The 13480-nt window shown below is 41.5% G+C and overlaps 1 protein-coding gene and 1 long non-coding RNA gene across 2 annotated transcripts; both read left to right on the top strand.

Annotated features, from left to right (window-relative positions):
- Positions 1 to 3203: 3203 nt before the first annotated feature.
- Positions 3204 to 5239, top strand: LOC310860865. Its single transcript, XR_014569436.1, has 4 exons — positions 3204 to 3270; positions 4335 to 4401; positions 4690 to 4790; positions 5168 to 5239. It is a non-coding gene; the product is annotated as an uncharacterized lncRNA (long non-coding RNA).
- A 12-nt stretch (positions 5240 to 5251) lies between these two features.
- LOC310860854 (uncharacterized protein) lies at positions 5252 to 8704 on the top strand. Its single transcript, XM_083768044.1, has 6 exons — positions 5252 to 5302; positions 5667 to 5776; positions 6349 to 6402; positions 6578 to 6796; positions 7470 to 7565; positions 8133 to 8704. Exons 3-6 carry the CDS (start codon positions 6349 to 6351, stop codon positions 8430 to 8432), a joined length of 669 nt encoding a protein of 222 aa, XP_083624170.1. The 5' UTR covers positions 5252 to 5302; positions 5667 to 5776; the 3' UTR covers positions 8433 to 8704.
- Positions 8705 to 13480: the final 4776 nt, after the last annotated feature.

Genomic DNA, 13480 nt, shown 5'->3' with positions numbered 1-13480 from the left:
CTGTCTACATAACATGCTATAAGTCTAAGTCAAATGCTATCTAAGCCAACAGAAATTCTATCTAAGGGGTTAGGGTAAGTGCTATGGGCCATGATGGAGTCTGAAAAGGTGGGTTTTCAGGCTACGGCGGAAGATTGGGAGTGATGCTGCAGTTCTGACTGCAATGGGAAGTGCATTCCACAGTTTTGGAGCCAGAAGGGAGAAGAGTTTGGGACGTGTGGAGCGTTGTCCCGGCGTTTTTAGTGAGCGTGGCGGACTTCTTTTCCAACGCCGTCACTCTAGAGCTGGCGGTGGGAGATAAGGTGTTTTTGATGCTGCAGCCTAGGATCACAGTTTATGCCGACAGTGACAAGAACAGCTTCTCCGGCCATCTTCTGTTCACTGTTTAAGAGCAGCGTTGCAAAGCTTGTCAAACTGAAATCCTCAGTCTTAATTTAACTCTGAGAGGTGTTCAATTTTAAGTGGAAGAAAGTGGATAAATTAGAAGATTTTACAGTGGTGGAGCCTTAGAAAGAACATATAATTGTGTCAGGTTCAATCATGTGCTTTGGTTAGAGTTGGATGCCAAATATGTAACTGTTCAATGATGAAATAAAAATCAAATGAGCATGAATGTCTGAGTTTGTTGTCTTGTTCCGGATAATCTGATGAAATTGACACCGCCAATAGTTTGGAATTATTTCCAAGACCTTCACTGAGTAAATGTAATGTCTGAGTCATGGTTTTGTCAGCGCTGGTTTCTCCACTGCTCTCTAGCAGCCCCTGAACCCACGTTGACTTTACATCTGAAACCAGATGATTCGTCTGATCATCTGCCTACGCGAGACTCGAACTGCATGTCTGAGGATACAAAAAGGTATAAAGTAGCCCATGGCTTGACCTATATACAAACAGACACACGCCCGTATGTGCACAGAGGGTACTGCTCTATAGTGCCATTATGCAGGGACGCCAGCTGGTGCACTGCAAACATTCGGAGTGTCATTTAAACTCAGAGCATCCCTTACGGGTTCCATTTTGACACTCTCAGAGTTAAATTGACACTCCAGATTTTTGCTGTGGAGACAGAAGGAAGAGTGGGCATGGTTTATTATGACTTTCATTTAAGAGAGAGAGACGACACTTATTGTGTTTTTGCTATCTGTGTGTGTGTGTGTGTGTGTGTGTGTGTGTGTGTGTGTGTGTGTGTGTGTGTGTGTGTGTGTGCGCGCGCGCGTGCGTGCGTGATCTTCTCACCCAGTCAGAAGCTTATTACCCTAAAGTACTCTGCACCAAATAATGTCAACACTCACCATTTCAGCAACCTGTGGCTGCCGGAGTTTAAACAGAGACGAGGAGAGGAGAGGGGAGGGGAGGGGAGGGGAGGGGAGGGGAGGGGAGAGGGGAGGGGAGGGGAGGGGAGGGGAGGGGAGGGGAGAGGAGAGGAGAGGAGAGGAGAGGAGAGGAGAGGAGAGGAGAGGAGAGGAGAGGAGAGGAGAGGAGAGGAGAGGAAAAAAACAAGAAGGATATATCCAGGGAAGGAGCCATTAGCAGGCCTATACTATAGGAACATTATTTATTTATTTTATATAACCGATTTATATCTTTTTCATATTCACTGGTGAGATATATGGTGCTAAATGCAGTCTAAAAGCACGGAAATAAGGCACTACTGTACCTTACATAATATAATCTCAATGTATCTCTTATAATAGGATATGAGTCAGAGGAGACCGCAGAGACACAGTCACAGAACAATGTGTTCTGTCTCTGGAGAGGCTCACATGTCACATGCACGCATACACACAGGCGCACACGCACGCACGCGCACACACACACACACACGTGCGCGCACACACTTACATAACATCCTTGATAAACAAGTCCGTGTGCATATGTCCCTTATTTGTCGATGCTTTATTAGTGCAATAAAAAGCAGACAAGGCGGAGGAGGGCAGCAACAACAGAGTCGATATTATAAAGAGTATACCTTCTGGGAAGCCAAACAGAAGGTCTTCATTTCACGCTCAATGTTAATTTGGACCGATCAAATTATTGACATCAAAGTGGACGGAAACAGAAAAAATGCCTCTATATTGTCAATCACCACCGAAACGTGTCTTTGTAGTTTTTTTGCATAATCGTCACTGTCGGGGCAGGAAACCCTTGTATCTCCAATCCATGTTTCAACTTATTTTATTTTCTTTACGTAACGTAATGTCCTGCTTATAGTCGTACAAGAGCATCGCCCCCAGCAGTAGCAAAACTAGCTGATCTGAGATCAGCTATTTGTCACTTTTTTAATAGGTTTTAAAGCGAAAGTCAAAGTGGTTCATTGTGTGTCTATGGATTTTCATACAAATGTAACCAACAGAAGTATTAACAAGAGCTTCTGACTAATAAGTGCATTGGATCAATTGGGACAAATATTATTTTATCCATTTCCTGGAGAGCAATGGTCTTGGACCTTATACAGGATTTCCAGCCAACGGCGACAAAACGCCTCAGTCAGCAGCACCAACGTCGCAGAGTTGGTGGGCACAGCAGATGTATATATATAGCAGCAACATCTACCAGCTTAGAGCTGGGATACACGCCCTCCTAGCCTGTGGCATCTGAGATCAAACATTTGCAACCTTTTGAGTCACTGGTCGGGCCTGCCCAACGGTCAACCACTTAATCCCTACTTTGTATAACACTGTTGACAATAATGACATGCCCAAAATATACTGTGTACACTCAAAAAAGTAAAACAATCGCCTTGTAAGTACGACTATTAAAAAAAGGTATATTAGCTTAATAAAATCTGTGAATATCACTTATGGGATCCTTTTAGTTGGATATACAATAATTATTGAGTAAAAATCCAACTGTTATTTGTGAGTTAAATGTACATCTATTGTTTTAGTTAATTTCATGAAAATAAATGAGTATATGCCAAACTGGTAATATTGGTCAAATATATATACAAGTCTCAGTAAGTTTCCATCATAATATTTGAGAATGGAGTAATCATACAGATCAGTTTGAAGAAATGTAATTATTACTCATTCCTACCCAATATTATTAGTAGATACGGTATCTACTAATAATATTGGGTTGAAATGATCTAAGATACCCATTAGACACGCCTACCTGCCTCTTATTGGCCAGAGTTCATAACAGCGATGAAAGCCGGACCGATACGAGTCATCCCGAGTGGCAGGCTGGCAGCCATTACAAAATTTACAGCAGAAGCAGCAGCTGAGCCGCGCCACGCAAGTGAAGTTACAAGAGAAGTTCTCCTTCATGGTAAGTAGCCAGCTATCAAATGTTAATTAAATGTTGACCGTGTCTTCATACTTTTTTTTTGGACCGGACTAAAGCCATGGTTTACATGACGCTCGTATAGGGCTAGCAAAACTAACAACTGTCAAGACTAAAGAGTGCATGCTAATTTTCATTCAGCCCCACCATAACGTAACGCCTGTGGTCGTCGACACTATACACATAAACTACACATGTTTCAGCCATGTACATATACACAATATCATGTTAAAATGCATAGAATAGCCTACACATTATTTGCGAGGGAAAGTTCGCGCCGAACGGGAAGGGCTCAGGGCTGCATGGTAATTGTAGTTCATTTGACTTACGATTGTATGTATGGCTCACTGAAAGAACTATCAAAATGGCCGCTATAAACGCGGGCTTATTTATTATGTTGAATTCTATGCTGTAATACTAAACTAAACATGCTTCATCTATACAGTAAACGTTAGACGATAAGCTTGTTGTTTTGCGGTGCCTGCGTGCGGTTCATGTTTTACGTAGACCAGCAGTATAGGCTATAGGCTTGAGCTTTTAGAAATATTACTTTTGCTAAGGGGGACATAGACCAACAGGGGAGCCCACGACGGGACGGACGGCCGCGACCGGGCGTCGCTTAACGGGGGAGGATCATGAAGAAGTGACGCTGAGGAAGCGACGCCATGGGCCGTCGGAGCCCCCCCTAACCGACTGCAATAGGCGGAACGGGCTGGCGGGGCTGCGATATTAAACATTTTTCAGGGAGAACTCTTGGGGCCTCTACGCAGCTGCGTAGTTTGCGGTAGAATGCGGTGAATAAATCTGCAGGCAGGGTCAGACAGTGCAATTACATGTGGACATTGTCATCCAACACAATCATTGGAATTATAAACTGCATGTAACGAAATGCATTTAGATCAGTGCTAAATGTCTGTTAGCAAAAGTAATCATTCTAAAAACTCAAGCCTGCTTGTGAGCTTGTAGATGAGCTATATTTCCACATTTATGTTTTTAAAGTATACGGTGTAAAGTATACAGTTTAATGTTGGTTAATGTTTGTTTTGTAGACTGTTGAATAAATCACTGCAGCCAAGAGCCAACATCAGACAGAGTGGACATTGTCAACTATAGCCTGTAAGTCCAGTATCATTAAGGCATTTTATGTACTAGCCTACTACTAGCCAACTTCTTATGCTGCAATCACACTGGCAGATGCAAAAGATACAAAGCTACAAACATTGGCTGTATCTTCATGTCGCTCACTTCCATTACAAAATAATAGTAGACTAGACTGTATCTTTGCATCTGTCCGTGTGACTGTGATCGCAAGATTAGGTATTTGACTATTTATGGACTAAAGTCCTGTATAAAAATGTATGTTGCTTTGTCTGATCATGTGCATGTCTGCATATTTGTCTGTAGACTCTGTAGGCATCAATGTCTGGCTCCTTCTCTGTTTGATTCTCCTTCCCTGCTGCTGCCAACAATAAAGCCTCACCACTGCTTGACCTGGGTTCCAGGAGGTAACAACCGTAAAAAACACACACAATGTATTCATAATTTCATATATACATCGTTGCTGTTGGGCAGAAACCTCATATCTCCATATTTCAACGTTTGATGTTTTGTCACCAATACTACAGTGTCTGCACAAAAGTAACAATAAATAGCCGGTCTACAAGCTCACAGCATGTCTCATTGCGTTGTGTGCATGCTTGTAAATCTGCTATTTCAGCTTTTTGGGGGTTTTAAACTATTAGTCTTTCTGTTGCATTTATAAATATTGAATCAATGAAAAGTATTGACAAGAGCTAAGGATTGAACAGTGTGCCTGATGGGAAATTAACAGGGTTTCATTTTTGTGTATTTAGTCTTATTTTCTACTGTCCATGTCTTCCAGCTCCACCTCAACTCTTTGTCTCCCGGTATGCTGTCCTCTCTGCCTCCCGGTGGCTGTCCCCCAGGGCCAGGCATCTATACTCATACAGACAGCAATTGAACAGTCTGGACAAACAAGTGACTGGATACCTTACTGGTACGACACTGTTTAATAATTGTTTTACAACCTTTCTATACAGTTATTCAACTATATTCCTGAAACATTGTGTTGCAGATAGTATTCATTTACCACTGCGTTGTCTGCTCGCTTAAAGTAGCAATAAATAGCCGATCTACAAGCTCACAGCATGTCTCATTGTGATGCGTTGTGTGCATGCTTGTAAATCTGCAATTTCAGCTTTTTGGGGGTTTTAAACTATTAGTCTTTGTGGCATTTATAAATATTGAATCAATGCAAAGTATTGACAAGAGCTAAGGATTGAACAGTGTGCCTGATGGGAAATTAACAGGGTTTCATTTTTGTGTATTTAGTCTTATTTTCTACTGTCCATGTCTTCCAGCTACACCTCAACTCTTTGTCTCCCGGTATGCTGTCCTCTTTGCCTCCCGGTGGCTGTCCCCCAGGCATCTAGACTCATACAGACAGCAATTCAACAGTCTGGACAAACAAGTGACTGGATACCTTACTGGTAGGACACTGTTTAATAATTGTTTTACAACCTTTCTATACAGTTATTCAACTATATTCCTGAAACATTGTGTTGCAGATATTATTCATTTACCACTGCGTTGTCTGCTCGCTGCCTTATATGAACACAGCTGCTTCAATAATTCTTCCCTGTGTAATATTTTGATCCTTGAGGAGGATAATTAAAATGTTGAATCATTGAGATTTTACAGTTGGGACTCAGTAGATGTAGTTTATCAGTGATATGGATTTGAGTGGTGCCTGACGGCTCCAACTGCTATGTCCATATGTATGTCCTGATGAGTACGAATTGGGGTTGATTGGGCTGATTCAGGTCACACACACAGCAGCCATAGTACAGTGTACAGTACGAGTTATACTGTAGAGTATGAGTTGTACAGTACAGTACGATGCATATAGTTGCATCGCTCAGTTCACACAGGTGTGATTTTTATAGATTAGTTGGTATGACAAATATTAGTCAAACTCATTTTTGAAAGAAACATTACATCAGTCTGTTGGTTCCCTGTTAACACCTAGTGTATCTCTTCTAGATGAGCGTCAAGGATGTAAAGGAGAGATGGCTGGCCTTGTTTGATGCTTCACAAGTGAGTAAATTGGATTCTTGTAGCAGGGTTCAACAGAAATGACATCCTGCATGTGACACACATTTACATTGTATTTAACCAATTGTACCCATTCCTGGAGCAACAGTGGTGGAAAATGGATGTACAAGATCACAATGTGTTTTGTTTTTCTCCCTTCCCCTCATCTGTTTTTCAGGTCAGCGCAGAGTTCAAGTTGATCACTACAATGAAGCTTGAGCCGAAATTCATGGAGATGTTGGACCTCCACACACCTAAACTGGACCTCTACACACCTAAACTGGACCTCTACACACCTAAACTGGACCTCTACACACCTAAACTGCTGTCCATGTTCCAATCTAAGAGAGGTGCTGTAGGAGAGCCACATCGGGCAAAGAAGAGTGCTCTGCTTCAGGTAATAAACCATTTAGACCTGAGGATGATTCTTAAAAACGGCTTCTAAATCAGAAAATAGCAGATATGCAAGCTCACATTGCATCTCACTGAAGTCTGTGAACTTGCAGATCTTCTATTCTCGGTATTCATTCACTTTAAAAAGCTAGAACAAAGTTTGTGTTGTAATTTCCTTGACATGTTGTAACTTCACATGCGGGTGAGAAATGTTCCTCATTGACTTCCACTGTAGTATCTTGCCTGTAACGCAAACCTGTCAAATGTCCTAGATCAGTCCCATTAAGTTAATTACGATCACTTACTTTAGATACTAATGTATCCTAAACAGTCATCACTATGTCTCTGTCCTGTCCATTCCCTGATAGACGAAATGCATGTCTTAATAGTCTTGTCAGTACTAAACCCCTCTTATTCCTAAACTTCTTTGCTTTTTTACTATTTTGAAAAACATTTTTGTTCATTTAGATTGGCTAGTTGACCAATTTTGTTTTTCAAAAGAGTAAAAAAGGCAAAGAAGTTTCGGGATAATGTGTTTAGCACTGGTGGAAATGGGGCCCTAAATGCTAAAACTGTGTGCAGACAATTGAAACGGTAGACTTTAAAGTTGGTAAACAAAAGCCCAGCTTGAATGTGCAAAGTAATGCATTGTATTAAGGATAAAACTTTGTCTGCAGAGTGGAAACCCCATACAGCTAACCAGAGGAATCGTGATCAAGTGCCTCATCGACCATCTGGGAGAAGAGCCTGGTGCCCTGATCAAGGACGTTGAAGTTAGTAAAATAAAGTATTTAACAATTTGTAGTTTTAACTAATGTCATCATCATGGCTAATTGTGAGACAATATCTCAAACGTGCCAAGAACGGCAGAGTGAGGAGCTTGTTTTGTGAGAAAGTGTCCAGAGAATCAGGTTGTGAGATGGCATGTCTAGTGCTACTGCAGTTCAGACATGTGTTCCTACATACTAAGTAAGGTCACGATACACTCAGGTCTGCACTGCACATGGATACAAGTTCCATAGCAGCATAGACGGCAGCATGTCTTAATTATGGAAGCATGTTGTACAGCAAAAATAGCAGATCTACAAGGTCACAAATTGGCAATAGAATACATGTTTACAAGCTTCTTCCATGAACATGAATGGTCTCAATCTGGCCTCAATCTGTGATTTCTTCAACTGGTTGGCAGCAAACGTTTTCAATTGCAAACTCAAGACACTGACGGAGGTCCCACCCAGAGCAGGGAATTGTGCAACAGTAGTAACTGTTTAGAATGATAATACCGTGAACATCATCATTACGTTTTCATTCATGAGATTCTATTTTTACAATGTGTGCAGGATGCTGGTGTCGATGTAGAAGAGGAGTTGTCGGGGGAACTGATGACTATCTACAGTCTGCAAACTCAATCACCAGCTGCTGATGTAGGTATTGTTATTGAGGGCATCCCTGTCCTCAACAACCTCGGCGATATTAGCAGAGCCTGCTGCTATCTCCTGGGACTGACCTACGTGTTTGACTTGAAGTACCCCAAGAAGTTCAAATACATCTTGGAGGTTTTTCAAAAGGTACTGCTTGGACTAGACCCTCAACAGCTTACACCCAAAGTGCAGACACTGAAAAACTGTCTGCTTGGCTAGTGTCCTGACTGACAACTTCAGTTTGAATGTTTTCAGTGGAAACAGATTAGTAGGGAACCACATCACATACGACACTGACTGATACTGCACTGTTCAAAAGGAAAGCCTATTGTATAAAGCATACAGCAGCATGTCAGATCTGTGCGTCTGACAGACTTGTTTTGAAGTGGAGGTGCTTATGTGTACACAGTGCATATAGCCAATTAGAATGTATTAATCTGTACAAACCTCACCGATAGACAGTAAAACGTTATTTTTATTTTTTCTATATTAAGAAATTCTTCCCCATTTGACCTTCCTGCTTTTTCTTTTTTTTTTCTTATACAGTAATGGGTTATTGATTGCTCCAAGCACATTACTTTAAAAACTAACATTTGTTGCTTAAAGGGCCACAGTTCTTTTATACTTAATGTTCATTTGTCTGGGTCTTGTTAAATAATGCTTTTGGGGTTCATGTTTTTCGGTGCTGTACAATTTTACAATTACACCAGGTTTTAATTGTATGCGTGTTGGCTGTTGACCAACTATACTTTCAATATGGTGTCTGCATGTGACCATAGATGAATGTTTTCAAAAAAGAATGGCAGCTATTTTTGCTATGATGAAGTAGCCTATCAAATTGTGTGTGTGTGGTATAGATAATCAAATTGTGTTTTCAGGTGTGTGCGCATGTTTGTAGATCGGCTAATTTGGGTGCTAGACACCGGCATGCAGGCAAATTAATTAACCTAAACCTAAAATGTTTATGTCAAGTATAGTGTGACGTGTGTGTGTGTGTGTGTGTGTGTGTGTGTGTGGGGGGGGGTAGACAATCAAATTGTGTGTGTGCGTGCGCGACTGCGCGTGTGTGTATACGGTATAGTTTCGGTGGGACACCGGCAGGTAATTCATTAAACCCAGCCTTGACTAAAAAAAAAAGTCAAATGACCATCCTATCATGTTTGTCCTCTCAACTATAGTGTGCGTGGACTTTTGTTTTGTTTTATTTACCTGCCATAGTAGGAAATGTTTAATGTTCTTAAAATGTATTTGCTGACATTGTAATTTGCACATTGTTTCGTGTGGCCAGACTGTTTCCTCCCATACAGTATGTGAATGTTTAATACTTGAATGTTCACTTTGGTCAATTAAAAACGTACTTATCTGTATAATTGCATTGTGTATTCTCTTTGACAAAGGTAAATACAGAATTCCTTTTTGATTAAAATACTATGAGTTGAATACAGTTAAAATATTGAGTAAATGTAACGCATATATTTTATTAAATCATACACTCGTATATAGTTAAATCAACCTATCAATTTCAATCCCATATACTCAAATTTATATGTAATTTTAACCTAGGTTTTCTAATGCATATTAAGTTTATCTACTCAATTATTGTCATTTCAAGGTGCTAATGCATATTAAGTTTATCTACTCAATTATTGTCATTTCAAGGTGCTAATGCATATTAATTTTATCTACTCAATAATTGTCATTTCAACCTGCTTTAATATATTACTTGCACTTACTTAATTTTTAAGGTAGATTTTACTTGATTTCATAGCAGTCAAGTTTACTCGATAATTAAGGGTGTAAAAATGATTCACCAATATATTTGGGTAGATAGTAGTTTCTGTTTTCTGAGTGTAGGGACGCCAAGGTCTAAAAGGCCAAGCTTCCACTCTGAAATGACGGTGACGTCCAACACGACATCCGCACGCGCTGCCAGCGATGCGAGTGAGCGAACAGGGAAATCTCATTAACAAATCTTTGGGTGGGAACCCATTTTGGTGTTAGCATTACGTTATGCTTTAGCTATTGAAAAATATATACAATATATACTATACAAGCTCATAGCGCGCCACTCGGTGGCGCGCTATGAGCTTGTAGATCTGCTATTTTTGAAGGATCGTGAAAAGTGACATGAAAGTGTTTGAGAACGACTGACATAGAAAAACATAGCTTTTTCAAGAAAACGGTCAGGATTTAGAAGACATTTGCAGAATCGTTCCCAGGTCAAAATGGGTTAAAATACATGTTTTTCTATGAGACTGTCCTGACGTATACCACGCGCGAAAGACGCGGCTTCCACCCATTATATTCGGCAGCAGAGTCTCTATTTGAGCGAGGTTTCGCAGCCCCAAACACTTCTAATAAACGCTACTATTTATTGGTTATTTGGTTGGTTCGGGCCGTCGCAATGCAATGGCATGAAAAGCTCCATAACGGGACAGTTTTCCGCGTGATAATATGGCCGTCGTCGGAACGCTCGCCCCTTTGCCTGTACAGATGAGGTGTTAAGCCTGCAGCGTATACTCCAACGCAATCACTTCTTCAATCGCATATTATTAATAATTGCCTTGATACTAGTGGCTGGTGGACTGGACGGTGGAGGTCACAAACCTAATATTCCCAAATATGGATACAATTCTGGGCGTGTATAGGTTATATAAACCTTGCAGGTGCCGGACAAGCGCCAATCCGACCGATATTGCCCATGTACTGTATAGGCCAGGGGTCCTCAACTAGAAATGCTGCAGGTCCACAAATATTCTTTGAATAAGACCATGGTCCAGTCTCATGCACGCGCAAATACAATTGCGGGTCTCGGGACACGTGGGCCCCACAGGGTGGGGCTGCCCCCCTCGCCCCCCACCCCTAGAAACAGCTATGCCTGTTTAGTACAGTCAAACCAAGCTTATACAAATCGGGTTCCATCCAACCAACCAATACTGTGGTGCAGACTATGAAAATATATTTTTTCACTCCAAAAATCCAATTTTGTTCACACATCCAACTGAATGTGTGAACATGTCACTGCGACCTCAGCTATTAGCTAGTAAGTATTGAGCCAGACAGCGCAACATTGTCATCATGACATTCCGGCCCATAATACACAGGCACACACAATCACTCGGTCCACATTCAGAGCATTAATTGCATTGCTCGGCATTGAGCGGAGATTTCAACTCTGACTCTTCAGGATTCTATAATTTCTATTTCTATTCTATAAATTCTATAATTTCTCCAGGGTCTGCAGAGAGGTGCGCCGCGGTCCGGTCATGGACCGCGGTCCGCCTGTTGAGGACCACTGGTATAGGCATATAAGGAGATCCGGTTTACCAGATAAGCTGAGCTGTAGCGAGTATGAAAAGGCCAAAACTAAGTTCCACTTGGTTTGGAGTATGCTACAGGCTTCACCACATAAAAGGGGACGAGGCCAGACAGATACAGAGAGGTGCCTATGAATAATTACGGATTGAAAGCGAGACAGGCAGATAGATGGGTTCTCTGACAAAATGGGTTCAACAGGTACGGACGGCATACCCCGGGGTGGGACATGCATTCCCAGCTTGCATGGTTCCAGACGTGCGTGGCCCCCCAGTAGGTCGCACTATAAGAACTAAATGATGTCATAAGAACTTCAGTATAGTGCCTCACTGCATGGTGTTTGGTGTGGCAGCTCTTGCAACTGTAAAGCTGCATTCAGAGCTGAATATATATATTATTATATATATATATATTGGCCTCGGTTCGCCCCGTTTGAGCCGCGCCAGGTCGCGCTGCGCCTGTCCACGCAACTTCTTGCCCTTGCATTTACTTTGTATTAGGGCTTTAAGCAACTAGTCGACTATTCAACTAGTCGACTAGTAAATCCACTAGTCGACCTTGCAGGTACTAGTTGAGTCGGGTTTTTTTTCTCCCGTTTTTGTAGGCCTCAAGATCAGCTAGGATGCTAGATTATAGTCGCCAATGTACACAGTTTTGTATGTATGTACAAATGATATATAAAAAAACCAAAACATAATAGGTAGTTAAACAACTAGTCTCCTCTCCTCTCTCTCTCTCATTAGCATGCAACAGTGCAGCACTAATAATATCTCTCTCTCTGTTTCTGGCACAACAGCGCCCCTACTGGTAGTCAGTCATACCGGTGAACACATACATAGGCACATAGATAGGTGAACCAACACATATAGGTGAACACGGGCATTGCTGTTCCTTGGAGTGGTTGCACCACTCAAAAATCACTAGAAGTGAAAGCCCTACTTCGCGCCGCTCTAACCATCCAACATCCAACCGTCTGAACACACCGTCAGATGTTCTAACTAGTTGAACAACTCCACTAGCCGAACATCATGTATGAATGGCGAGACACTCGATGCGCTCATGATTCATAGTGTTTTATCCCTGCATTCTGCCCAATAAGGCTCCTGCCACCAGCGAACAATGGATAGTTTTTAAGAGAGGATGGCTCAGGTTAGGAATTACAAACACCTCTTTAATCCCTCTCCGAGGGACCATAAACGCAACAACCTGTCACAAGAAATGGCACAAAAAAAACCCCTCCGTGACCAATTTGCCAACCGGCGCTGGAACAGTAGACTAACGCTTCAGTGGCTCGGCTTGAGTGAGCCGCAGTGTTGCTAGGCAGACTGTTATGATACGCAGGATGACTGAACCCAAAAATGCAGAGCCACAAACCAGATTCAAAATCCAAAGATTTATTTAAGCCAAGGTAGTAAGGGTAACAAAACAAATTTAGGTAGCTGTAAGCTCAGGAAACTCAAACTCAATTCAAAAACATTTCAAAAGGTACAAAACAAACTAGTAAGTCCAAAAGGCAAAACTGTACAGAACCAGGCAGTAAATCATAAAGTCCAAAAACGCAAACCTTTCAAGGAGAACCAGGAACAGTAGGGGTACAGCTCAGGGACGAAGATAAATGTTCTGACAGTTTGTGTTTGTGAGGAGTCCAGTTACAGTATAGTCCAGGGGCCAGGCGAGATTTTGGTACCATTTTGGTGGCCGTACATTTTTGGTATCTTTGTGTTCCTACATGTCTCTAGTTTATATTTTTGTATGATAACCCTTCCAATTCAGTAGCTTAATGCCAGTTATCACTCTTTAAACAAACCTACCCCATATGAAACTGTGATGTGTGTATGTCTTTATATGACTTCTAGACAATACATTTTGCTAACCAGTGGTCTTATAAAGAGTTGATCCTAAGGTACTTTTCTCAGTAGAATCCATTTCTGCTAACAACTTTTTTCTATTGT

Source organism: Protomyctophum parallelum (genome assembly GCF_964188405.1).
Source record: "Protomyctophum parallelum genome assembly, chromosome: 1".
NCBI classification, from domain to species: domain Eukaryota; kingdom Metazoa; phylum Chordata; class Actinopteri; order Myctophiformes; family Myctophidae; genus Protomyctophum; species Protomyctophum parallelum.
Note: the sequence above shows the minus strand (reverse complement) of the source record. Positions and strands in the feature narration are given on the sequence as shown.

Coding starts and splice junctions, on each gene's coding strand:
- LOC310860854 (XM_083768044.1), top strand. CDS start 6,349: ATGAGCGTCAAGGATGTAAAGGAGAGATGGCTGGCCTTGTTTGATGCT. Junction 6,797..7,469: donor AGAAGAGTGCTCTGCTTCAG/GTAATAAACCAT, acceptor CTTTGTCTGCAG/AGTGGAAACCCCATACAGCT. Junction 7,566..8,132: donor CCCTGATCAAGGACGTTGAA/GTTAGTAAAATA, acceptor CAATGTGTGCAG/GATGCTGGTGTCGATGTAGA.